Raw genomic sequence first — 27,910 nt, forward strand, 5'->3', positions numbered from 1 at the left:
GTAGGTGTACAAAAGGGGTCCCATATTTATGTGCCGTCCAGTCAGCACTTCCTTTAAAAGCCTCCCATACTAGGCACCCAAAACTGAGACATCTAAAATCACTGGTCACTTTTGGAAAACTTAAACCCAAAATATCACCCAGAAGGAAACAGGGTCACTATTGTGAAGAGTAGAATCAGCGTATAGAATCTCCATTTTACTGGGTGCCATATAATAAAATCCTTACATTAACTTATCTGGCTATGGGGTATGCATAGATATTTGATGCAGTGAATTCAGATTTTTGCCACAGCTCAGCTGGTACTTTTTGGCTTCTAAGGTGAAGTACAAGAAGGATCTGGAAAACACCAAAGGCCACAGTATAAACTACTGTGAGACTCCCCAGTTCAAGAATGTGAGCAAGATCTCAAAATACACCAGTGATGTAAGTTCTCAGAACCTAGCATGCAGTGCAGTGGAAGTTTAACTTAGCAGCTGCTGGAATTAGAGTTCAAATGTGTGTGTTCTGTATAAGCCTTGAGTAAAACCTGTGCTGGCAGCTTAACTAGAAGAGTAATTTTTCTGCATTTGTACAGCATTTGGCATGATGGAAGCCTGGCCCATCAGTTGGGCTCTCAGGCACTACAGTACTCTTGCCACCACTTCTACTACAGGTTGAACCTCTCTCATCTGACACCCCTGTGATCTGACCAGTGCTGGATGAGAGAATTTGCCAGACCATAGGAGGTCAATATTCTCTAGCACTTTACCAACACTTCCACTGCTTACTGGGCTCTTAGAAGACATTTTGGGGTAAATTACAGCTAAATAACAGCACAGAACACTGAGAGCCAGGAGCGGTGGCTATAAACAAACTTTATGGGCCCATGGGAAACTTGGCCACACCTATGGTAAGTGATCACGCCAGATTACAGATGTTGCTGGACGAGAGTGTTCCGGATGAAATAGGTTCAGCCTGTACTTGTTTGTCTCTTTTGCCTGCATTATTTACAACAGTGCATTGCTAAGTCAATCAAAGTGACTATTAATATTATGTGTTCTGCTATCATTTATTTGATCATGTATGTCATTTTTAATTGCAGCAAAATACATGCAGAATACATACATAAACTCAGTAGCCATTTTGAGATGTAAATTACTGAGCAGAACATGTTTAAATATCTGTAAAAACCAGTGTTTGTTATCATTAGTGTAGCAATGACTCATTTAAAAACATATTTAACTCAAATACGTTCATAAGATGATCTCCAACAGTTATCTGCACAAAGGTAGGACACAAGGTAAAGAGGTACCAGAATCAAATGATGATGATCCTAAATGAGGAAACACAAAGATTATTTGTGCAGAAATCTTAAAGTATTATGGGGTTAATTTAACTCTATAAGAGCATCTTAATGATTATTTCTGAGGTAAATGAGTGTCAGCAATGAAGAGGGCACCAAATTTGTGTGGCACATAGGTCGTTTTGGGAATAGAGGAAATGACAGCCATTGAAATGAAGGACTAGAAGAGGTGGGCCAATACATGCACAACAAGGACAAGTGCGGAGTCCTGCATTGAGGATGAAGGAAATCCATGCACTGCTACAGGCTGGGAACCAACTGGCTAAACAGCAGTTCTGTAGAAAAGAACCTGGTGATTACAGTGGATGAGAAGCTGGATATGAGCCAACAGTGCGCCCTTGTAGCCAAGAAGGCTAATTGCATACTGGGGTGCATTAGTCGGAGCATTGCTAGCAGATCTAGGGAGGTGATTATTTCCCTTTATTCAGCATTGGTGAGGCTGTATGTGGAGTATTGCATCCAATTCTGGGCGCCCATTACAGAAAGGGTATGGATTCACTGGAGAGAGTCCAGAAGAGGGTGACAAAAATGATTAGCAGGTGTAAGCACACAATTTATGACAAGAAGCTGAGGAATGTGGGCTTATTTAGTGTACAGAAGAGAAGAGTGAGGGGTGGGATTTGATAGCTGCCTTCAACTACCTGAAGGAGGTGCCAAAGAGGATGGAGAGAGGCTGTTCTCAGTGCCCACAGATGACTGATTAAGAAGTAATAGTTTCAAGTTGCAGTGAGGAAGGTCTATGTTGGATATGAAAAAACTATTTCACTCAGAGTGGTGAAGATCTGGAATGCGTTACCTAGGGAGGTGATAGAATCTCCTTCCCTAGAGGTCTTTTGAGTCCTGGCTTGACAAAACCCTGGCTGGGATGAATTAGTTGGGACTGGTCCTGCTCTCTGCTGTAACAAAGAAATGAATACATTTTCTGAGATGATGTTTGCTTTTGTGCACAGCTTAAATACAAAGAAAACTACCAGAATCAAATGAAAGGTCATTATGAAGGCATCGGCATGGACAGGCGCACTCTGCATGCTATGAAGGTTGGCAGCTTGGCAAGCAATGTAAGATATGTGCACTCTTACTGTGGCAGTATTCACTTATGTCAGGACTGGGGAAGCTCTCTTCTGTCAGGGGCCACACACAGGTTAAAAAACAAACAAAAAAAGCCAAAACCCTTCGCTCAACTTGCCTATATTGGGAACACTCAGGGAACCAGCACTTGGACTCCAGCCTCACTAGGGGGCGCCAATGCTTGTCACTTCCAGCCTATGGCATGAAATCTTCCCGTGGGCCAGATCAAGTTAAGCAGGAGACTGGATCTAGCCGTCAGATTGGAGGCTCACCATCCCTGACTTACAAGTTATCTTATTCTTTTTTTTCTGGTCTTTATTACTAGCCTTCAACTGACAAGAAACATTAGTTTGAATTATGTTGGGAGGTCCAAAGGAAGGATGTGCTAAGAAGAATATAAATCTTGGGAGCCCTTCTGCCCTGGTTTATACATTTTTTTTTTGTTTATTGTGTAGGACAAGTTAAAATAATTTGTAAACCATCCAAACCTGCAAAATACTGAGCACCCTCAATTCCCTTTGAAGTCAGTGGAAGTTGAGGTTGGTCAGTACCCGGTAGTGTCAGGTGAAAAAACAATCTTTAATGAAGGTTTTTGAACTCTGTTTTAATTTATTGGATTAGTTGCAAACCTATTTTGTTACATACCCCTTCTTCAAGTATATTATTTACGAACCTGTAAGAACTCTAGAACTAAGCAGAAAGATAAAAGCAATATGTGATAGGTGGAAGTTAAGTTAATGCTCTCACTGTTGGCATTGGATTAATTGTATAGTTGAAAAAGAATCAATTAGTGGCTAAACTATGCAAATAATTTCATTTTCTTTGTCATTGATGACATTGAACTTACTTTGTTTGTTTCTTATGTTTAATATTAATATTATTGTTCCTCCTTTCCTCTTGACTGATAATTATTCAAACAAATGACAGCTTTAAAAAAGACTGATTTTTTTTTGTACTCTTTGTTTCAGATAGCCTATAAAGCTGATTACAAGCATGACAATGTTGACTACAATTATCCAGCGACACTCACTCCTTCATATCAGACAACAAGGAAGTTGGTTCCTTTGAAAGATGTAAATAATCCTATGAGTTTTCATCCTGTTTCTTGTCAAACTCATCATCTCCAGGGGGAGAGAATGAGAAGCTAGCAACAAAAAGTAAAATTTAAAAAAGGCTCAGTGTGGTCAGGGAGGGTGTTAGGATTGGGAATAAGTATCAGAGGAGTCGCCGAGTTAGTTTGTATCTTCAAAAACAGCAAGAAGTCCTGTGGCACCTTATAGACTAACATATATTTCAGAACATAAATTTTCATGGGCACAATAGCTAACGAAAGCTTATGCTGCAATATATCCGTTAGTGTTTAAGGTGCCGCAGGACTTGTTGTGTTTTAGGATTGGGAATGGGATACAGAGCTTGCCAGCCCCAAGTCACTAGTTTCAGTTCAGTCCAGGTTGTTAGTAACCTAAAGGAGAATTTGTGTGGGGAAGTTTGCACTAATATTGCCAATCTTCTCTATGGATAAATAGAGGACTTGAGTCTATGGGGTGTCATTCTTTCACCTTCCAAGTACTAAATTCCCCAACCCCCAAAATATTCCCTGAACAGCCAATGAGGACTTAAGCTCCTCTGTGGGTTCCTCCATGTGAAATATCGTAACTGCTAATGGGTATTATATTGCTGCTTCTTCAGCAATAGTCCCATTTTGTCCAAGGAAAGGGCTAGTGAAAGGGGAATTTAATTAACTCTTCTCTTCCTCTTTCCATATGGAAGATTTACATCACCCAAGAGATGAAGCAAGAATGTCAAGGGGAGGGATCACAGAGGCAGCAGTATTTGACTTGTCTGAAAGCAGACTAGGCTTGGAGCACTTTAGTAACTGTTTGCCTTGACTTCAGGCAGGACTTGTGCATGAGTGGCCTTGCTGACTCAGTGTGGCAAATTGACTTTTATGCTCCAAAGACAGAAACAGTAATCAAATACAGCATTGGGCCAAAGCTGGCCGGAGCCTGTTGCTCACTGGGGCCATTTGGATCAGAGTTCTCTGGCTTACCATACAGCCAACATTACCAGTTCTCAGATCATCATCAGCAATTAGTACGTGTGGGGAAGAAAGAAAGAGAGACTGCTGAAGAAAGCCCTAGATTTCTATATACAAAGTGTGAATGAACTCTTTTAAGTATGCTTATTGCTTTTGGCTTTGTGAGATGAGTCATGCAATTCTTCTAATCTGAGTTAGTATGGTAGGTAATAAAAGTGCTTATATGAGCAGGTGTCTCAAAAAAAAGGAATAGGATTATATGGATTCATAACTTTAAATGCCTTTAAAATTACACTTCACTTAATGGTAAAATGTGCTTAAAGAGCTTGTTATGAGCAATGTACATTTTGCAATGTTTGGTGATAGACCTTAATTAATATATAGCTTACAGAGAATAATTGTCTCCTGTAATGTAACTTTGGCAGGAAGAGGTTTCAAGGAAAGCTTCTGCATGACATTTTACTTTCTAAAACAACAAGAAGTCCAGTGGCACCTTATAGAGTAAGAGATGCTTTGAAGCATAAGCTTTCATTGGCAAAGGCCTGCTTCATCAGATGCTTCTGTCATTTGGGGATTTAATATATCTTTAGATGCTTACTGCTGCAACTACATTCATCTGTTAGGAATTAGCATGCTCTAATCCTAGTGATATCTGAGACTGAAATGCCCTTTTCCCCACACTCTATATATTTTTTGCCTTCCATACCAAACTCTTACCGTACAAGAAACTTTTATTATCAGTTATTGTATTATTGAAACTCCTTTAAGACAAAATCATAATGAAATCAATTGGAATACAATTTGTTCTATATAACTATAAGGCAAGACAGACCACTGCTTAAGCTCCTGATTACTGAAGAATGCCCTGCATTATTTGTTTGAATCCTGTCTAATTCAATAGGAGAGTTATGTAGAGACCAACTGAAATTGTATCTCATTAATAAAAATCCACACATTGTATTATGAGCTAAGTTTGTTTTCAAATAATGTAGAAGCAACAGGAATATTCTGGGGATTAATTATTGGCTGTTCTTAATTTCACCTACATCTCCAATCTTTGGGAATTGTTCTGCATCTCAGTCACTTCAGTGGTAGCTTTATCCCAAAATTACAGCTGCACAAAACTCCTCTACCATACCTGTCACATGTCAGTCTGAACATTTCCTTCTTTTTCCTCTGTTTAATTTAGGTAAACTACAGACAAAGCATAGACAAGCTGAAGTACAGCTCTGTTACCGGCACACCCCAAATCATTCAAGCCAAAATAAACTCGCAACAGTTCAGTGATGTAAGTCCTGCTGTCATGGACTATCTCTGTTTATTAGTGATAAAAACATAATTTATTTCTTAATGTTCTCACCGCATAAGTTTGTTTTTCTTATTTGGCAATAACTGATAAGTAGGTTTACAGCTAACACAAACCATAGAAAATGTATGAAATTAATTTCAAAGCAAAGTGACAACATCAGTAGATGAAGAAATACGAATTTTTCCTGGAACTTTGAGAAGTTGTTATATGACTTCAATTTCTGACCATCTGATTTATTAATATTCATGTACTGGACTGCTCCTACAGGCTCATTTACATTATACCATTTCCTGAGAATTTTCTTTGAATCACTGGAAAAAAGTTATATTTGCCTTTTTCTTATATTCCCGATTGTATTTAGTTACTACAGACTTATATTATGGCACTTAACGCATAAAAACAAATCATAATCACTTAAACAGAATTGCGCTTGGTACACTGAAAGTAATTTGTTTCAATGTCTGTGGCAGTTGACTTACCGAGCCCAGTATGAGAAGAACAAAATGAATTACACGCTACCGCAGGATATTCCGCATTTAGTCAAGGCGAAAGCCAATGCTGAGCTGTACAGTGAGGTAAGCAAAGCAACTTGCAAGTGTATTCTCCTCAGACATGAGCAGTGATGAACACCAGGGTGCTGGGACTGTTCAGGAAGAGCTAGATATCTCTGTTCCGCCTTTATGCAAGAATCTGAGATACAGTTATCTGAATTAGTAGGGCTAAAATGTGAAGCACAATCTAGGAACTGAACTTTCATTGGCTTTTAATTGAGATGAGCTCCAAGCTCCTTTAGGCAATTTGAAAATTGCACCCTCTCTATGAGAGGAGCTGGCAGTCTCACTGGGGAATGTGTGTGTGTGAGGGGCATTTCCACACTCCTGGAAGGGGCAGAGCCCCAGGAAGAAGGAGCGGGGCCGGGGGCAGCCAGACCCTGGCGCCACCCAGACACCAGCGTGCTCACTCTGCTCTCAGTGCTGCTTGGAGCATGCTGCACAGTGCTACTGCAATGATTTAGAGGACCAAGGACCACCAGGCCCTTTTGAATCACTGGAACCCGGGACAGTTGCCCCCATTCACCACCCCCCACCGGTCAGTGGGCCTGCATACAATCCAATAACTGCTGCCCCCTGCTGTGTGAATAAATAGAGGATCACAAGTTCTTGGAATGTTAAACCTCACCTGTTCAATCAAAACAAAAAAGCAGTCCAGTCGCACTTCAGAGACTAGCAAAATAATTTATTAGGTGGTGAGCTTTCGTGGGACAGAGCCACTTCTTCTATCCCAGGAAAGCTCAGCACCTAATAAATTATTTTGTTAGTCTCTAAAGTGCTACTTGACTGCTTTTTTTGTTCTGATAGAATAGAGACTAACACGGCTGTCTCTCTGTCACTACTCACCTCTTCAAGAAGTTATTGTTTAGCATAAAATAATAATAAAACAGTATATTTTAGTTAACTGTGGATCTTATACTTTGGTTTTGTTCCTCTCCATTTTCCATGGCTGCTTTTAGAAAGGTATATTCGTGTTAGTGACATGGTATTGTATTTCCTTCCTCAGATTAAGTACAAAGAAGACTGGGAGAAGACCAAGGGTCAGGGCTTTGAAATGAACCTGGATTCCATGTCTTTACTCACTGCCAAAGCCTCAAGGGATCTTGCCAGTGATGTAGGTTATATCTAATTAATCATGAATTGTTTCTAACTGAAGTCAGCTATAGAAGAGGGAAATATGTATGTTGTTTCATATGAGTTTTTAAGCTCTGAATGTTACTGTTGTGCATTCATCTTTCTCAGAGGCTGACGAACTCTAGAAAAATTTGTTCAGAATAATTTCTACAGGTAACCAGCCCCACTCTCTGAAAATTGCTTCAGAAATAAAATTAGAAAAAGAACAGTTGCTCCCCATGCTGTGAAATTCAGCATTTTGAATGAATCAGGCTTCCACAAACCTCATGACTTCCAGTGCAAATACAAGACATGCTTCTTTGATTTTTCTTCTTTAGCATAAACATATGCAGCATGTATGTTTAAAAAATCTGAAAAACAAAACCCTACCAAAACAAACCACTCTACTTCATGCAACATTCTCTCCCTGTGGACATTAGTTGAATGAGTTGTTTAATTAATTATTGGAAGGCACCTTGATAGTACGCTGGTGAGGGTGATATAACAACCTACAAAACAGAATAGAAGTTGTTTATGTTAAAAAAAGGTCAAACCCTGACAACCTTCACAAAACAAAGCAAACAGTCCTGTAGCACCTTAAAGACTAACAATTCTGTTGATTAGGTAATGAGCTTTCGTAGGAATGCTGGAATCTGAAGAAGTGGGCCTTTCCCATGAAAGCTCATTACTTAATCAGCAAAATTGTTGGCCTACCAGGTGCTACAGGACTGTTTGCTTTGTTTCGCGAAGATACAGACTAACACGGTTACCCCTCAGGAGATTATTTACCTGAGAACCTTGCTTAGTTTTTACTTAGAATCCCATGAAAAACTTGCCTCAGTAGGAACATTAGGATGTAGTCCAATATGTTTTTTCTTAAAAACAAAAGAACAATCTATAAAAACATCCATGTGAGCTGTTCTCATTGGTTAAAGAATTCACAATTAAGAGCAACTGCTTGCCTTTCAGAATTCATAAGCGTATTAGTCTATAAGGTGCCACAGGACTTCTTGTTGTTTTTGCAGATACAGACTAACATGTCTGCCCCTCTAATAAGCATATTTGAGAGCTCTGAACTGGCAACCAGGCCTTGCATCCAAAAGACCAGTCCCTAAAAACACTGCACAGCTATGTGGCAATTGGAAAATGATCTATTATTTACAGTAAACTATTTTCCTCTTCAAAGATTAAATACAAAGAAGAATATGAGAAGACAAAAGGCAAAGCAATTGGAACCAAAGATTCAAGACTTCTGCACTCTTTGCAAGTGGCCAAGATGAGCAGTGAGGTAATTATTGGCTCTCTTCAAAATATATTTTTTTATCATTATACTATTTAGGTATTTTAGGGCTTGGACTATTAGATGCTACATTATTGGCATTGAGCTTATTTTCAGAAGAGGAGAGCACATTGAATCATGTCTTGAAAAACCAAACTAAACAAAAACAAGCAAAAAACACCCATAGATTTTGCAGATAGAGGTAAGATAAAAGAACAGAGTGAAGTGACCCATATTGTGTATGGATCCACAAGATGCATTGCCAGTTAAAACCACAAAACCATGTTCAAATGTGGGGGTTCACAATGTGACCCCTACAAATCTTTGCCTAATATGCAGCAGGGGGTTACGTTTATTTCACTTTGCAGTGAATGATGAAGGAAGGTAAGAATGGGTTTCATGGATAAATAATGCCTGGTTTTATAGTAGTATCAAATGATTTACTTATAAGTTATTACAGGTTGAATCTCTCTAGTTCAACTTCGTCGGGACCTGACCAATGCTGGACCAGAGAATTTGTCAAACCACATGAGGTCAATTTTGTTTTGCAGCATTACCAACACTTCCACTGCTACAGGGCTCTTAGAAGACATTTAGGAGTAAATTAGAGTTAAACAACAGCACAGAACTCAGGATTGGTGTCCGTAAACAAACCTTAAGGGACTGCTTGAAACTTGGCCATGCATGATAGGCATTTGGCTAACTAAAATCATGCCACGCCATGGATGTTGCCATTCCAGACAGTGCTAAACTAGAGAAGGTCAACCTGTACTTTCTTGTTTCTTTTGAAGTAATGATGAATGTACTTTTTTCTTTATATTGTAGCTTGCTTATAAAAAAGGTTTTGAGGAGAGTAAGAGGCATTTCCATTTGCCCATGGACATGATAAACCTGAAGCATGCCAAGAAAGCCCAGGCTTTGGCTAGTGACCTTGAATATAGGAAGAAACTCCATGAGTACACAGTGGTTCCAGAAGATGTGAAGACAAAGTGGGCCAAGAAAGCCTATGGACTTCAGAGTGAGGTAAGACCAGACACACCGATTTTAAATGCTACTTCGAGTTGGGGGTTGATGAATCACCAGGCTACATTAAGTGATCAAAATGACTTCATAATATTCCTTAGCACATATACCTGTTTTCATCTTCAAAACATCTTTGTGTATGCACAACCAGTAGGTGGGCATACTTTTAACTGACAGACTTGTATCTCAGTTTATAAACATTTGTTCCCTCTGTAGCTTCAGTACAAGTCAGATCTGACCTGGATGAAAGGAGTTGGATGGATGGCAGAAGGGAGTCTTAATATAGAACAAGCCAAAAAAGCTGGAGGTCTTATTAGTGAGGTAAGCTCTCACTTTCTGTTTTCCTTATTGGGAGGTTGAAGCTTGGTTGGCTGGGAATAGAGATGCTGTATGTGGAACAGACTGAGAGACTCTGGAAAATCGGCAGATTGAGGTATATCTGAGATGATGGGGTGATATATTGTGTTGCAAGGTGGCTTGGTAGATTTTTAAATTATAGTTTGTGAGATATTTGTCCATCATGCAATTGTTCTCTTCTTCCGTGGAGATTAGTATTTGCGTAACAGGACTCTTGGACTCTGGGCTCTCAGACACAGGGCTCTGTGTAATCTTATTTCCTCCCTCCCACTCCTCCCTATCTGCCTGCATCATTAGTAAAAGCAGCACTGAGAATGAATGTGATTTGCTGTTTTACTTTATTTAGGCTGTTTTCTCAGATCTTACTAAAAGTAGCAGCTAAAAGAGGACACACAGATTTTTAAGTGACGTAAATGAAAAAGTAGGTGTTTGACGATGCTGTTCAAAAATTTGTTGCTCTCTGGCCACTCTGGGCTGGACTTGCTAGTAGTCTTTGCTGGTAGCACTAGTTTACAGTTCTCTTCATTCCTTTTCCTTGGTTCATTCATGGCCTACCACTATCATTAATCTCAGTATACTTTCTCAACATTCTAGCTACAGTGTAACTCAGGGGTGTCCAACCTGTGGCCCATGGGCCAGAATCCAGCCCATGGAGCCTTTTCATCCAGTCGGTGATGCTGGGGCAGTGCCACCATTTTTAAAAGGCAGCTGGGCAGCTCTGAGCTGCAAGTAGCTTTTAAAGAAGCCATTTGCAGCTCACATCACTGCCGCCTGACTCCTCCTGCCATGCTGAAAGTATGGCACTTTTATTTAAAAGTTTAATGGCCGTTACACCAATTAAATGAAGCCCTTTTGCTTCAGCGTGGCAGGGCACTGAGAGCTACCCCTGCCATGCGGCTCTTAGAGCAATAAAATGCTCAGAGCTCTGGGAACAAGGGGCACCGCTCTGTGCACACATCCCTCCCAGCACTTGGAGGGAGAAGCATGGGCAGTGATGATGGCGGAGAAAGCAGCGGCAGCTCCAGTGAGTTACCGGCATTGGATTATAGCAGGAGGCGGTGCCTGGCTCTGGAGGAGGGGAGGTGGGTTTGGGGATTTTTCATGTCTGAACATTGTGGGCACTGGGCTACTTACCGCTTTTTTTTTTTTTTTTTTTTTTAGAAAAAGGGGCACTTTATTAAAGGTGGAGAAACACTGGAGTAGAACTCAGTTTGATTGGTTTAATGGCCGGCAGGAGGGATCTGGCCATTAAATCGAGTCCTATTCTTTAAGCGCAGCAGGAAGCTGCCCGTGCTGCAATGTTCAGAAGGTGGCTTGGGGTTGCGGGGGTTTAAGGCTGGGGTGGCTCAGGGCTGCAGGGGTCTGTGGCTGGAGGCTGGGGGTTGGTTTGGGGCTAATTTTGTTTGGCCCCCAGAACATATGAAAAATTACTGTGCAACTCCCAGTGAAAAAAGGTTGGACAGTCCTGGTCTAATTATAGCATTGGTGACAGGAAAGCAGAACAGAAACAATTAGGAGAACTCTGACTTTTGACTTAGAGGAAAATGAAAGCCAAGCATGTTTGAGTTACTGGAAATCACACTTGCCTTTGGCCTTTGACATGCAACTCACTACTCCCACAAATGAAAAACAAATCTCTGAAACAAAGGAAGAAGTAAAAGTGCCCAGGTCTAGTATCTTGCTAGAGATGGATTGACATCTGCTAGCTGTGGCTTGCAATTCTAGCAGTCACTGCCACAAACATTTAATCTGTGATGATCTGATTCTTTATTTCAGCACAGTCTAAGACCTACTAACTTCCTCAGCTGAAAACCACTGTGTATTATTTTAAATGTTTCTGTTTCCAGCCAGAAGCTGGCATTTTGTCACTGACTTGCAGGATTTTATGTTTCATACACTTGTGACAAAAACACACTGTTGTTAATCTGCTTCCCTCTCCTCCAGGTTCTAAATATAAGACCATGAGCATCTCTTTGAAGTGGAGCACGCATTTTTAACTTCTGTTTTGTGCACAGCCTGGAAAGTCATAGTGTGAACTGATCTGTTCACCTATCATTTAAAAAAGGTGGCTTTCACAGGTGAAATGTGCTGCAAGAGAAACACGTGCCTATACCCATCAGACTTGGTCTTGAAATCATTATGATACATTTTCTTATCCTGTTTCAAAATCTGTCAGAGATTTGTTGTTTGCTCTGAAAGGAACAATACAACAGGCTTAATTGTTGAAATGAGTTCAGAAGATGCTTGATCCAAAACCTACTGAAATCAATAGAAGTCTTCTGTGTGCAGGCCCATCAATGGGGAGGGGAAAGGGGAGATAAAGGGGGAGTTGCCCCCAGACCTGGCATTTCAAAGGGGCCTGGAACTACAGGAACCACTGCTGCCAAAGTAGCAGCTACAGTAGCCTCGGCTGAAGCTCCGGACCCCTTTGAAATACCATGGGGCTCTGTGCTGCCACTCCATGTGCAGCTCTGAGGGTTGGGGTGCGGGTTCCCAGGACCGATTGTCCTAAGCCCTGCCCCTTCTACTCTTGGCTCCGCCCCTTCCAGGGATGGGGAGCTGCCTACGGACCCATGGCGGCTGTAGGCGCTGCAGTCTGTATGGCGTCAGTGGAGGAAGCTGCTAAGGAGCGTTATGGAATGCTGGTCAGAAGGACACTCTTATTTGTGTAAGGTCAGATTGTGGTCTCCTGCGCAAAGGCTAGCTGTTGGATACTAATGCACTGGGGGGGACAGAGTAGAGTGCTCTTTCTGACTCACAAACCTCTAGCCTGGGCACCTTGAGTTTTGGGAGTGGCATCATTGTCGACTACCCAGTTGTTGATATAGAAAAGTGGCACAAATAGTACCTTGAATTGTGACAACATTCAATAGCTGTGTCTACACGTGCACGCTACTTTGAAGTAGCGGCACTAACTTCGAAATAGCGCCCGTCATGGCTACACGCGTCGGGTGCTATTTCGAAGTTAACTTCGATGTTAGGCGGCGAGACGTCGAAGTCGCTAACCTCATGAGGGGATCGGAATAGCGCCCTACTTCGACGTTCAACGTCGAAGTAGGGACCGTGTAGACGATCCGCGTCCCGCAACGTCGAAATTGTGGGGTCCTCCATGGCAGCCATCAGCTGGGGGGTTGAGAGACGCTGTCTCTCCAGCCCGTGCGGGGCTCTATGGTCACCGTGGGCAGCAGCCCTTAGCCCAGGGCTTCTGGCTGCTGCTGCTGCAGCGGGGGATTCATGCTGCATGCACAGGGTCTGCAACTCGTTGTCGGCTCTGTGTATCTTGTGCTGTTTAGTGCAAGTGTGTCTGGGAGGGGCTCTTTAAGGGAGCGGCTGGCTGTTGAGTCCTCCCTGTGACCCTGTCTGCAGCTGTGCCTGGCACCCTTATTTCGATGTGTGCTACTGTGGCGTGTAGACGTTCCCTCGCAGCGCCTATTTCGATGTGGTGCTGCGCAACGTCGATGTTGAACATCGACGTTGCCAGCCCTGGAGGACGTGTAGACGTTATTCATCGAAATAGCCTATTTCGATGTCGCCACATCGAAATAGGCTACTTCGATGTAGGCTTCACGTGTAGACGTAGCCAATATGACATAGAGGGAAAAGTGTGTATCAAGAGGGCTAAAAGATGTCCTTTGGTGCTTGGAGATCTCTTGACTGTTACATAGTACAGCAGCAATAAGCTCTTCTACAATCTAACAAACTTTAAGAGCAGTAACAGAGACTTGTGTTTGAAAAGGTTCATATAGTAAAATGTGTGGTGAAAAAGCAAGTGGTTGGCTCAGGCAATTTGGTAATGGAAAAAAGAAGCCTTTTAATGTCTTACTTATTGGTTGCAACCAGGGCAGGTAGCTAGGAGTGGTCATCGGTCAGTGTGAAACAGAGAAGGGGTCTGGGTCCTCATGCAGTGGGCATGTCTGGCTCTAATTAGCATGCATGTTTGCAGCCTCGGCAGAGAGAACATTGACTGGGTATGCATAGGACCCTGCTTTCAGCACTAGCAGTGATCTGCCCAGTTCAGAGTGGTACAGGAAGGACAGAACATGGAAGCTGATACCCACACTCTAGGGCTGTGGCTACACTAGCCCTTGCCTTTTGAAAGGGGCATGCTAATGAGCCACTTCAGCAGATGCTAATGAGATGCTGTTATGAGTATGCAGCACCTCATTAGCATAATGGCGGCCGTGCGCATTTTCGAAGTGCTGCTTTCGAAATGCACGCTGCTTATGTAGACAGGGGTCTTTTGAAAGGACCCCCTTTCTTCCCATTTGGTTTTGGGAAGAAGGGGCTTTTGAAATCCGGGATCCTCTAGAAAGGCCCCTGTCTACACGAGCAGCGTGTGTTTCGAAAGCAGCACTTTCAAAACACGTGTGGCCACCATTATGCTAATGAGGCACTGCATATTCATGGAAGCACCTCATTAGCATCTATGAAGTGGCTCAGTAACATACAGCTTTTGAAAGGCAGGGGCTAGTGTAGCTACGGCTTAGATGTTCAGGAGATAAATAGCAGGTGTCAGTTTCTGGAACTCTCATTCTTCCACTTTTGAAAAGCACTGAATTCACTTGGGAAGATAAATGCGATAACAATTTTTCATTTTTTTTTAAACTAGAAAAAGTACAGACAGAAAGCCGATGCACTAAAGTTCACCAGTGTGGCCGACAGTTCCCAGATCAAACACGCGAAGAAAAGCCAGGAACTGCAGAGTGATGTGAGTCCTCACTGATGCTTTATCATTACCTTGGTAATTCTTGGGGGCAGATGGGAACCATTAAAAAAGAAATTGATTGCCGTCGTGAATCTTGCCATTGCTTTAAATAAGTTTGAGCTTTACTTCTAAAACCTTTTTAAAAAAATCTTTTCACTGCTTCAGAGCTTGAAACCTTTAAACCTATTAGGGGACAGATATATGCTAAGCATAGATACTATCAGAATCAACCTATCAGAATCAACTTTCTGCCCTAGTGCAGATCGGGGCTTTTCAGGCTCACGCTGATGTCCCTTACCCCACATGATAACGTGGAGTCCCAGGCTCGATGGCCAAGCCCAGAGAGATCGATTTTTTTGCTGCATTTTCACACACATGGCAAAATCAAACTCTGGTGGCTCAATCACAGTGTTTGTTGGTTGCGCTGATAAGTATAGACATACCCTGAGATTATTTTGTCTGTCTCACTCAGATCCTTAATGGCACCTTGTGTATTTAACACTGCATCTTTGAGAGCACAGAGGCTTAAGCTATTTTTAGGGAAATAAAGTTTTTCTCAAGGTGGCTATTTTTTTTTGGCAATCCCTTTTCCTTCCTTTGAGCTAAGAAAGATAGAGCAATAAGCCTATCATCTGATGTCTGTAAACTCCTTGTGTCATGAAGGCCTTGTCAGATCACAAACAGCATGTAATTTTTCAAAACAAGGGACACCTATTGTTGAATTTTCTGATCACCTAATTTAGTGAGCATGGTAACTTCTGAGAGAGAGTATGATATGTTCCTCCTTTGTGGCTTGAACTGAGGACACCAGCAGTTGTCCATGTATTACATGATCAACAGTTCATCTTCAGAGATTGGTCTTTCCTAGACAGCTGCCTTCCTCTTTTGTCCATCTGTGTTTTTATACATGGTGCTTCCCTGTTTTCATCTGTATAGCTCAAACCTATCTAAAAAGGTAGTTTTCACAGTGAATTAGAAAAACATCTAGGTCTTCGGATTCCCTCCTCCTTTGTCTTCTTCACGGGATTATTCTGCCTCCAGTGCCAGATGACTGGTCAGAGAGCCTGAGCCTGAGATCTGTCAAGGTAGCCCCACCTAAGAGGGTAATGGGAGCAGGCTGAGCCAACCCAGTCCTGATGGCTGGCAGCTGTGAGGCCCCGGAACGTACGTGTGTGTGTGTGTGTGAGAGAGAGAGAGAGAGAGAGAGAGAGAGAGAGAGAGAGATAAAGCAGCTGATACAGTGCCTGAGGCCCAGGTGTGTGAGATGCCCTGCTACACTCTTTGTAGATTATAAAGAATGTGTTTTGAGGCAAGTGTGGTAGCCCTGGGATGAGGGTTCTGTGCTGCTTTGTGGGAAATGCAACTCCTCCCACCCCCAGTCTCTGTGAGGTGCAGGATGTTGAGCCCTTAAGCAAAACAAAGCTCTGCCTGAAGTAATCTTCTAGTGATATTCGGTGGGGTCTGAAGCAGTGTGTATCAGTCTGGTGTGTACACACTGTTAGAAATCACTCCATAGAAAAGGCAGCTGCATTTCGACGATAGATGAAGTAATTTTTTGTGCAAATTTTGTACAGAGCATGGGTTTCTATTATCTCTACTGAAATAAAATACTTTGTGAGAATAGTAGTGTATATACCTATTATTCTCACTCCCCCTTTGGCTAAGGAAGATCAATGAGACACAGAGAAGTGGAGAGAAGTGGGGAAAAGTAGGGTAGATCGGGTAAAATAGAGCATCCCAATAGAAGGAAGTTTAATGCTTTATCAAATGTGCACTTTTGGTTGTCACGTGACTGACAATTAATGATAAATGAATTAGCTAAACTGGAATTGGCTTCTGCTTTGTGGGAGAGCCTCCCAATTTAGGCTTGGGAAAAAAAGGATCCTGTCTTTAAAGAGTAAATCATCAAATTAAATATTCCTGCTTGTTTCCTTCAGTAGACTCAATTGTCATTTGAAATTGAACATAACCTGATGCTCCTGATTTTGGTGTTTTGTTTTCTATGAACAGGTTGCATACAAGTCAGGAAAAGAGCAGTTTCTTCATCATTATACCATCAGCAAAGATGACCCGCTCTTCATACAGGCCAGAACAAATGCTGCAAATATTAGCGAGGTGCCTTATGGTTGGGGCTGGGTACTATCCCTTTAAACTATCAACTGGCGTTTGCTGCTGTTGAAGTAATTGCGGCATAGTCAATAGAAGGATGTTCCCATAAAGTTGGTCTAACTGTATAGGTTCAAAAACTTCAGACCTAAGTAATTTGTTTGTGCTTGAGTACCTGGCCAATCCCTTTGCTTCTCTGAAGGCTCCGATTCTTCAAAATCTTTAATGCTTTCTCAGCTTACTCATGTGCATAGTCTCACCAGTCGTAGTGGCACATGAGTAGTTCCTTTCAAATCAATGAAGTAACATGTGGAGGGAAGTACGTGTACAGAAAAGTATCAGAGAGGTAGCTGTGTTAGTCTGTAGCTTCAAGAACAACAAGAAGTCTTGTGGCACCTTATAGACTAACAGATATTTTGGAGCATAAGCTTTCGTGGGCAAAGACCCGCTTCATCAGATGCACGAAGTGTGCATCTGATGAAGCGGGTCTTTGTCCACGAAAGCTTATGCTCCAAAATATCTGTTAGTCTATAAGGTGCCACAAGACTTCTTGTTGTATACAGAAAAGTTATTTCAGAACAACGGCTGCTATTCCAAAATAACTTTGTGAGCATCTACACAACAGCTATTTTGAAATAATTTTGAAATAGCGAGTGGCTTATTTGAGTTTGGTAAACCTCATATTACAAGGAATAGTGCCTATTTCAAATAGATAATTTGGAATAGGGGCTGTGCAGACAAGGAATAGGGGCTGTTTCGAAATAAGCTATAGTGTGTCCAAAGGCTCTAGTTCAAAATAGGCTTTGTTGTGTCTGGACACTCTGCTTTGAAATAGTGGCTATTTCGATATGCATTTTGTATTCAGATGTACTATTTTGAAATAAGATATTCTGGAAAATCTCATCTGGAATATCTTATTTTGAAATAACACTGCTGTGTAGATGTAGTCTGTGAGCCCAGACCTTAAACTGAAAGCACAGTAGGCCCTGCTTTACACAAGTTTGACATACTCATTAATTATATTAACGCAAAAGTCAAAACCCCCGGCTCCAGCTGCCTGCCCAGGGGGAAGCTGCATAACTGCTTCTATCAGTGCTCCGCCGCTGGGTCCAAGCTCTGGAGCCGGCAGTGAAGTGCTGAAAGGAGCAGCCCCACAGCTTCCCCCAACTTTCCCCAGCTGGGGGAAGCCAGGGGCATGCCACTGCTGGGAGGAGCAGGGGGAAGCCTCACAGCCCCAGGGAGCCAGTAGCCAGGCGCAGCAGCGCCTGGTCAGTTTCCTGGCTCATGCAAACAGCAGGGAGCTGGGGAAACTGACCAGGTGCTGCTGCACCTGGCTCCCTGCTCCCCAGCACTGAGGGACTTCCCCCCACACCTCTCTTCTCTTGCCTCCCTCCTCCTCAGAGCTCCCAGGGAGCCAGGAGCCAGGCACAGCAGTGCCTGGCTCCCAGGAGCTCGGAGGACAAGGAAGTGGGGAGGTGGAAGGGAGAGAGAAGCCCCTCAGCCCCAGGGAGACAGAAGAAGGTGCAGCAGTGCCTGGTCAGTTTCCTGGCTCCTGCAAGCAGCAGAGAGCCAGGAAACTGACAAGGCATGCTATGCTGGGCTTCTGGACCTGCAGCTGAGTAGGAGCCTGGAAAGTGACCAGACGCTGCTGTGCCTGCCTCCAGGCTCCCAGGGACTTGGAGGAGGGAGGGTTCCCCCTTCCCCGATTTACATGTAATTTGAGTTACACAGAGATTTTACTGTATTTTGGGAGAGGGCTGTCTGCAACTATGTACAATTACCATAATGAAACTCCAGACTTATTTGGATCAAACTGTGTTACTATAATGCGAATTATTTGTGTTATTGATAATAAAGTAGTTTTGTTCCTCTCGTCTTCCTAGAAACTGTACAAGAGTAGCTGGGAGAAGCAGAAGGAAAAAGGGTTTGAGCTTCGTCTTGATGCACTGTCTTTGTTGACAGCTAAGGCAAAGAGGGATCTGGCAAGTGATGTAAGTTTAGATTCACAGATAATAATGCATGTAATTTTTTCCCCCAAGGACAGGGTTCTGCCACCAAAATAGCAAGAAGAGCCATTTTTTTTCAAATTCAGTTACAAAATCAATACTTTAAGAGCTGCAATGCACGTGAATACAAGACAGTCCTTAATAAATACCATCAAACCATACTTTTTGTAATCCCTATTTTAAGAACAGTGCCCACACAATGATTTGTACCAGTTAAAAAGTTTGTTACTTTCACCCTTGGACTGGAGAGCAAATGAGGAAATGGAAAATGCTGCACCTGGGAGTAGGTTCTTAACCAGGAAGGAGCAATGATCACAGCAATCCTCCACGCCAGTGTTTCTCGACCTTTTTTTTTTTTTCATAAGTACCCCTAGTCCCACCCCTTGCTCTAACCCAATCCCTCGTCCCCTCCTCCAGAGCCAGGCACCTCCAGTACCCTCCCCACCTCTGTTATCCAATGCCAGCGGCCCACTTGAGCTGCCATCACCTCTGCCACATGCTTCTCCCTTGAAGTGCTGTGGCAGAACATGTGAGTACATCAGTGCATAGCACTCCTGCAGCTCTGAGCATTTTATTGCTCAAAGAGCCACATGCAGCTCAGATGTACCTAACCTCCAGACTTCTCTCACATCTTGGGGTCAGCAACCTTCCAATGGAGTGGGGAGCCTACCTGAGGTGAGCTCTGTGGCCAGGTCTTGTCACGGGGGGGGGGAGGGGCATAGTAGAAGCCACAGAGGAGTCAGGGGTGGCAGTATCCAGAGCTGCAAATGACTCCTTAAAGAGCTGTAATTTACCCCAAAATATCTTCTAAGAGCCCAGTAAGCAGTGGAAGTAAGTTGGTAATATACTAGACAATATTGACCTTCCATGGTCCAGCAAATCCTCTTGTTCAGCAATGGTCAGTCTCCAGGGTTCTGGACTAGAGAAGTTCAACCTGTACTGCTACATGGCTGTAACTCAGCTGCAATTCTTTGTACTGGGATCCATTTTTTCTTCTTCACAGATAAAGTACAAGGAAAGTTACGAGAAGACCAAGGGTCAATTGATTGGGGTGAAAGATGTGAAGGAGGACTCGCAGATAGCGCATTCTCTTCAAATGTCCAAGTTACAGAGTGACCTGGAGTATAAGAAGGCATCTGAAGAGACAAAGTCTCAGTATCATATCTCCATGGACATGATAAACCTTGTCCATGCCAAAAAGGCTCAGAATTTGGTTACAGACAGAGGATATAAGACAACCCTGCATTGTTACACTGCTCTGCCTACTGACATGAAAGTGGAATGGGCCAAGAAGGCCTATGGTTTGCAAAGTGATGTAAGTTCAAAGCTTATACATTGCATAACTGTGTAATTCAGCTCTCACAGACTGCTAGGACTTAAATGAACTTCTATATCTGACTAGGTTTATGCATGGAAGACCAGAAATACATATCTTATACATTCACAAAATCCATTTAGCTCATAAGCACTCTTGAATCAATGGAACCTTTTTGTCATGGACAAATGTGTTTTGGATCTGAAAGTGCAGTCCATAAGAATCAGTACTTATTTGCCATGTTCAGCATGTCCAGTGTTTATGCTTCCATAGCAGCTTTCAGATATTAATCAGTCTCCAGACTTGCCCAAGTGGTAGGTTTATTATTCACCTTTTGTAAACAGGTAAACAGAGGTAGAAAGAGGCTAAATACTTTTGCCCAAGATTATGACAAAGGCCAAGAGTCTGGAGTCCCATCCCTCTCCTTAACCATGTGATGGGGTGGACTAAGCGCCGTGTCCCACAGGGGGCCAGGGGCCTTCCCACACACTAACCCTGTGAGAGAAGCCGCAAAGAGGTCCTACAGTCAGGATAGAGTGTCTGTCTCTGCAGCAGCCAGTTAGGACCCAGCAGGCCAGTATAAAAGCAGCTGCTGGGCTAGGGCCTGGCAGTTCCTCACCGGGGCTCAACATGGCCGATCTATACACTGACCAGGAGATCAGCAGCACTACAGACAGCTCCGAGTGAACTTAGACCTGTGTAAGGCCCAGATCCAGTGGCCAAAGACTGCCCACAAGCCTAATACAAAAACGAACAGCACCGTGGACAGAGCTAATCAGATCCTAACCCCAGAACTTTGCCAGATGACCAGGCAAAGACCTTATGTGACACCCTTTAGCCATGGAGGGGTGCTCACAAGTATGTTGACCCTCTTAGAAACCACAAGAGACAATGCCTCCTGTATGTGAAGATATGTTTGCTGTAAAACAGACTTGCCTTGTTAATGAGATAGGCTGGGATTTTTCAGATGTGCCTAAGGGAATTAAGTGCCCCATTATCCTTGCAATTAGCTGTGAATAGTGTGTCTCAGTTCCTGAGGCTCCTTTGAAAATTCTGGCTTTTGTAACTGTCTTTTTTTGTTGTTTTTGGGGTTTTTTGTTTTGTTTTGGAGTTTGGGGTGGGATGGTCATGGTGAGGAGGAAGAGACGGTTCTTCATTTTATTTACTGAGTAGAAAAATTCCACCAGTATTCCAGGACAATCTTCATTTAAATGCCCTCCATGATCCTTGGACAATATTGTCCGAGACCATTTCCCCTCATTCTGACATATTGGAAAGAATCCAAAAGTGTTAAGTATACCATCAAATCCTCCAAATCAGACCTATGCCATCAGAATCCCCATTGTCTCTGCCACGTCCCTTTAAACAAAGCATATGCAGAAAGCCACTGCGTACAATGTAACAAACCTGCTTTTTCTATTCAGAGTAAGAATTTAAGGTGACAGTGAGGGAACAGGCCAGTCTTTTTGAAAGACTGCCTTGCAAAGCAGGCAGCAGAACTGATAATAGATGGTGATACTACCTTCTTTCTCTGTAATTTTTTGTTATTCCTGCAACTGCACAGACGTGTATAAAACAAAAGCAGGCACTAATTTGACTCAGTTGGTGTTCCTGATATGTCTGAATCCTCTAATGGCACTTTAAATGTATGAGCAGCGACAATGGGGCATTTCTTTTCCTTTGTCAGAACCAATATAGAGCAGATTTGAACTGGATGAAAGGAGTTGGATGGATAGCTACTGGGTCATTAAATGCGGAGCAGGCTAAGAAGGCAGGAGAACTCATTAGCGAGGTGAGATTTCATGACAGCATGTAACAGAAGTTGCTGCATAATGTTTGCAAAATGTCTGTATAAAATTAAAATAATTTCCACTCAAAGGGGAAAGAAAAAGGCATGCCGCATGAAAGCCCTCAAAACTAGGAATACGACTGGTAATTAGAGGGAAACCAGATACCAAACACACACCAGTAGGAGTCCATCTAGCCTTTGCAAAAACAAAGCAGGTGACAAATGATATTATGAATAATAATGGCAATCAAACAGTGCTCAATTGCTGTCTACTAGCCTACCTTTTAAATGAAGCAAAACAGGAGAGATGCTGAAAAGATGTACTTAATGCACCCAGAGCCTCTTTTCATACAAGTTCTTTCTTGCTCTCCCTTTTCTATATATTCACATTGGACATTGGCATCCATGTGGTGCTCTCCTACAGCCCATATGTCTCGGAGGGGGTTGTGGGGTTCGTAGCTGTTATGCCAATGATTCCCACCCCAAAAGGATGTTCTTTTAGATGAACTCAAGAATCTTTCTGCCTGGTTTTTTGGGGTTCTTCAAAGGCATAATCAGTTCAAGAGTCTGTGGTATGCAGACTTCTGAAGGAGGGGCAGTTGATGAAAATCTTCATCAGAAGACAACTGTAGGACTTTAAACATTAGAGAACCAACGGTGAAGCCTAGGAGTCACCTATCCACACACGGGCTACATCTCCACTTGAAGCATCTGTCTACGGAAGTTACTGTCAGAAGAGACGCTCCAACAAAACTTCAGGCAACAGATTGCATCTGCACCTAAGAGTGGATTGATCTTTTGATCCTCTCTGTCGACAAGAGGGCCCCCTGGAGTGTTTGCATGATTTTTTGTGGACAGTTTCCATCGACAAAATGCATTTTGTGTGTAGACATTTCGTGAGTTTTGTCTATAAAACCCCACTTTTGTCTACAAAACTCTGTAGAGTAGATGTAACCATTGAGAATAAAGATCTTTTTCGGTTATCCTTTGTCATGCATCTCAGTGCTGGCAGGATTGATATACTTCCATATAGTAGTAGTAGGCATTCTTCAGTCTGCATAGACTATGGATCGCGCCCTTTGAAATTTCAATTGAGGACTTCATTTACAGCGTCTATTGTGACTATGAAGACCCACAGGAGAGTGACAGTCCTTGCTGCATCTCTTGCAGATGTAGTGGGTGTCTGGCAAGTCCTTATTGTGCTTTCTGTGCGCTTGCTTCTCCTCTGCTAGCTGTCTGATCTTCATCTCGCCCTTCTGAAGGCCCTTGTGTAACCCCTGCCTCCATCTGCCGCGGTCGTCTGCTAGTTCTTCCCAGTTATCCAGCTCGATGTCTACCTCTCTGAGGTCTCTCTTGCAGACATCTTTGTAGCGCAGCTAAGGGCGTACGGGAGGTCTTTTGCCAGAGGCTAGCTCACCATACAGGATGTCTTTTGGAATCCTTCCATCATTCATCCTGTGGACGTGGCCAAGCCAGCCGAGTTGACGCTGCCTGAGGAGGGTGTGCATGGTTGGGATTCCAGCTTGCTCGAGGATGGCGGTGTTGGTCACTCTGTCCTTCCATGATATTCCAAGGATGCAATAAGCGAAAATAAGATGTTTCAAAGACAGTTGATCGGATGATCCTCTGGCTCCTCCAAACCCATTGGAAACTCTGCCTCCTTATGCTAGCTGTGAATCTGACGAACATGCCAGAAAAATCTACGTTTCATTGTCACCAAGTGGGGCAGCACTGTTAGTGGTTCGGTAGGGTATGAAATAGATGGGTGAATTCCTTGAAGCGATCCCTCTAGTTGACGTTTGACCCACTTTGATGGGATAGCATAGCAAAACTGCATTGCAATTGCCTGTGTTGTGTCTCTTCCGTCTTCAAATACAAAATGTCAGACTCCAAGACTGTTAATTTCATAAGCATTGTATAATTTTGTTTGCTTATTTAAAAGTCTAAATGCATTGGCAAGATGGGATTAAAAAGCACCTACAAGCACAGCATCTTTGGGCATTTAATTAAATGAATTTCTTGATCATCTTTTTTGTCACTTTGGGACAAATTCTGAGAGGTCCAAAAATGTGTTCATCTCCATTTAAAGTCTGTAGGTCTTTCATCACTTAAAAAATTGGCCCTGTAACCTAAATATTGTGTTTAAAGTATGTAATTGGGACAGGGAGTTAGATGCGGATACTGAAGAGGGGTTTCTAAAAGAGCCACAAATGCCCATCTGAGGCAGTGGGACTTTATGTGGAGTGGCGATAAGAGTGAATATAGGAGTAATGCAGGAAGAGTGGCTGCTGATTTGACTGATAAGGGTGTGGCCTTTAAAGGTTGGGCCATAGGGACAAATTGTTAGTTGGACAATATACAACCTTCATTTAAATTTTGTATATTTCAAGACTGCTCAGAAGATCCACTGGGCCCTTTTCATACAGGTGGAATTAATCTTAGCACCCATCTAATATGCAGCATGAATTAAACGCAATACTCATGACCACAGTGCTTTTGGCCATGCTCAGGTATTGGCATGAAATATAAAACTTCTGACAATAAGCGTAATCACTGCCATTTTTAGCGCAGTGTTAAGTGGCTACCACTTCTTGCTTAAAGGAACTATAAATAAAAAATGTAATCAATTGTACTGTGTTTGAAGCCGTTCTAAAAATGCTTTCTTACCATGGGTCCCAGAGTATCATGGTAGGCATAATCTGATTTTGAGATGTCTCCTTTGTATTTGGGTAGAAATGCTTTAATATTAGTTGGCAAAAGATTATTGTTAAATTGAAACAAATATTAATCTGAAAGTATTTAGGACATAAAGATGAGGAAAGAGGAATTATAATTATGTTCACAAATTCACTGTAATCTCAAGCAACCTATGATTTTTTCTCTTTCAAATAGCATGAAAGAGCAGCACAAAATTCACAGCTTTGATCTTTTTGTGCTCAACAGAAGAAGTACCGTCAGCATCCATGTGCTTTGAAGTTCACCAGTATTAAAGACACTCCTGAGATGATCCAGGCTAGAATTAGTTATAACCAGGCTGTGGATGTAAGTTGTAATGTATATGCATTATGATTATAAGAGTGGTACCCTCTTTGAACGGACTGATTGAAGAACTGGTTTTTTTTCTTTCTAAGATTATTCTTGGGAACCATGAAGCCAATGAGGTGCACCTTACAAAAGGGCATGATTTTTACTTAGTATGGAAGTCTTATACCTACAGAGCTCCCATTGAAGTCAATGGGACTTTCACATGCAGAGGGCTTTCTATATAAAATATTTTGCAGGAATATGATTTGGAAGTGGGACTGACCTGCCTTCCCTATTTAGAAACTTTTGACCTTTTGAGGTCAAGCAAAGAAAAAAAATTGGGCACTTGCCATTTTCAAACCAAGATGTTTTAAATTTTTGTTTCTGTTGAGACTTTAGAAATGTGAAGTGACATGAGAAGGAGGAAAAACAAAGGAATAATTTTAAGCTGTCACCGTGGTGAGAGAAAAATCCAGAACAAGAACCTAAAAATGAAGAATAGAAGCTGTATAATCTTTAAACTTGTTTGTTTTTAATAGAAGGACTAATGGAAACTGTTGTAGACTTAACTGAGATAACATGGAAGCAAATTGTAAAGTCACCCAACAAAACCACGTTTCAGCCAAGAGAGAATGTTTTATTGGTGGGAAAAAGAAACCACTTGTGGAAAATAAGTACTTTTAAATCACGAAAAAGATGACAGACCTAAACGGTGCTTGGTCCTGCAATGAGAGCAGGGGACTGGACTTGGTGACCTCTCAGGGTGGCTTTCTATTTCTATAGTAACAGAGAGGAAGCCGTGCTAGTCTATACACTATCAAAACAAAAAGAAGTCAAGTAGCACTTTAAAGACTAACAAAATAATTTATTAGGTGAGCTTTCGTGGGATAGACCCACTTCTTCAGACCATAGCCAGACCAGAACAGACTCAATATTTAAGGTTCTCTGTGCCTTAAATATTGAGTCTATTCTGGGCTGGCTATGGTCTGAAGAAGTGGGTCTGTCCCACGAAAGCTCACCTAATAAACTATTTTGCTAGTCTTTAAAGTGCTACTTGACTGCTTTTTTCTATTTCTATGATTCTATGACCTGAATGTAATGCGACTGCTAATGTGATATTCTAGCATACCTACATGGTCAGCATACTTAATAAGATTCAAAGTTCTTAATACTAAAGAAAGGTAAATATGAATTAGTGCTCAGTGTGTTATAATAAGTCCATATAATTAGTGCCCACCCTATGTTATAATTACTCTATGTTTAGAGTTCTCACTGGTTCTCCACTCAGGGGAACAGTCACAGAAATGGTCCCTCTACATCAGTGACAACAGCAGTATTGTGTATTTGAGAAGCTTAGAGGTGCAGTCTGGTTCCATGGGTCTCAAATTGTGGATGACTGTCTCTACATGTATTTACTCAAAATTGGCAGTCATTTTAAAGAGGCACGCCCATGGATCCATAACTCCCATTGATTTCAATGGGAATTGAAGGTGGCTCAGCACATCTCAGAATCAGGCCTTTCATAGTTTCAAGTCTTAACTGAATGCCTTGTTCATGATTCATCATCTTTTTGTTCACATGAAACTGATAAAACTTTTTTTAGATTCAGAAATCTAGCATCTAACGCTGGTTTTATGCACAGTGCTTTTTTTGTGCCGGTATTTGCCGATACTAAGTATTGGGATCTCGGTAGCCCCTGCCACGGGATTGACTGCAGGCAGGAGGTGGAAAGCCAGCTGCATATATTTATGCCCAGGTGACTTTGGTTGACTTACACCCTGTTTATCCTGTTTAAGAGATGTATTGGGCACCAAGCCTCTTCTAGATCTCACAATGAATACAATTGCTTGTGTTTATTAGCACTGCTGTCGCTTTTCTGTACTCTTTGGTTTTCATAAACTCGTACCTTATTGTTTTTATCTAACCCTGTGATCACATGAGCAGTGAGTGTTTTCTCTGAAATTCTTCTGTATTTCAGAGGCTGTACAAGGAGCATGGAGAGAACATGAAGCACCATTATACACAAAGAGCAGATCTTCCTGAAATCCTTCAGGCTAAATTAAATGCTTTGAATATCAGCGAGGTAAGGGTCTCAGAATCTGGCCTTTAGTAGTTCAGAGGAAAAGTGAAAAACGTCCTTACAGTATCCTGTGCTATGTACTTCAATGGCCTGATTATCCTCTTAGTTAAGTAAGAAATCAAATGTGACTGGGTAGTTTTATAGAATATATGCTCTAGGAATTACTTTGGGGAAATTCTCTGGCCTGTGTTATAGATGTTATAAATCAGTCTAAATAATCACAGTAGTCCTTTCTGGCCCTGGAATCTATGAATCTATAAATCAGACACTAAGCAAATTAGGAATGAACAACAGAGAAAGCGCGTTACAGCCTCATTACTGAGACTTGTGTTCTGTTGTACATCTGTCTTGTATTGATAGCTTTATTTATACCAGCCCCATCTATTGGAATAAAATGAAGCAAACACAATGATGCTTTTATTATAAAAACAAAGATGCAATGTCAACTTGCTGTGTAGTAAATGCATTTAAATGCTGTTCAATATTTCCAAACAGACTCACTACAAGGAATCCTGGAGAAAGATGAGAGGTGGTGGATACAAACTGAAATTGGATGCCATTCCCTTCCAGGCAGCAAAGGCTACAAGTAAAATCATAAGTGATGTAAGTGAAATTGCTGCTAATTTTGTCCAATATACCAATGTTTCTCTTTATAGTGCATCAGTGTTATGGAAATAGTATTTGCATCCTACATGCTGAGAGAAATCTGCCTTGTGCTCCATTCAACTATTATGAGACTGCAGACCCAGTTAGGTGCCATTGGTGATCGAGGACTTTTTGTATGTAAAACTGTTCACAAGGAAT

The 27,910-nt window shown here is 42.1% G+C and overlaps 1 protein-coding gene across 5 annotated transcripts in view; it reads left to right on the plus strand.

Moving 5' to 3' along the window:
- NRAP (nebulin related anchoring protein) overlaps positions 1 to 27,910 on the plus strand; it is a 73,192-nt gene that overhangs the window by 21,782 nt on the left and 23,500 nt on the right. For 3 of the 5 annotated variants that reach the window (XM_074999134.1, XM_074999131.1, XM_074999135.1), the window contains 17 exons: positions 320 to 424; positions 2,294 to 2,401; positions 3,380 to 3,484; positions 5,639 to 5,737; positions 6,229 to 6,333; positions 7,316 to 7,423; positions 8,609 to 8,710; positions 9,527 to 9,724; positions 9,941 to 10,045; positions 14,691 to 14,789; positions 16,797 to 16,901; positions 18,776 to 18,883; positions 19,902 to 20,213; positions 21,901 to 22,005; positions 24,946 to 25,044; positions 27,005 to 27,109; positions 27,602 to 27,709. In XM_074999134.1, coding sequence (XP_074855235.1) covers positions 320 to 424; positions 2,294 to 2,401; positions 3,380 to 3,484; positions 5,639 to 5,737; positions 6,229 to 6,333; positions 7,316 to 7,423; positions 8,609 to 8,710; positions 9,527 to 9,724; positions 9,941 to 10,045; positions 14,691 to 14,789; positions 16,797 to 16,901; positions 18,776 to 18,883; positions 19,902 to 20,213; positions 21,901 to 22,005; positions 24,946 to 25,044; positions 27,005 to 27,109; positions 27,602 to 27,709 — 2,076 coding nt within the window. The remainder of the gene's footprint in view (positions 1 to 319; positions 425 to 2,293; positions 2,402 to 3,379; positions 3,485 to 5,638; positions 5,738 to 6,228; positions 6,334 to 7,315; positions 7,424 to 8,608; positions 8,711 to 9,526; positions 9,725 to 9,940; positions 10,046 to 14,690; positions 14,790 to 16,796; positions 16,902 to 18,775; positions 18,884 to 19,901; positions 20,214 to 21,900; positions 22,006 to 24,945; positions 25,045 to 27,004; positions 27,110 to 27,601; positions 27,710 to 27,910) is intronic. The other 2 variants (XM_074999132.1, XM_074999133.1) reach the window with 2 other exon arrangements.

The sequence above is a fragment of the Carettochelys insculpta genome, chromosome 7 (genome assembly GCF_033958435.1).
Source record: "Carettochelys insculpta isolate YL-2023 chromosome 7, ASM3395843v1, whole genome shotgun sequence".
Taxonomy (NCBI): Eukaryota; Metazoa; Chordata; order Testudines; family Carettochelyidae; genus Carettochelys; species Carettochelys insculpta.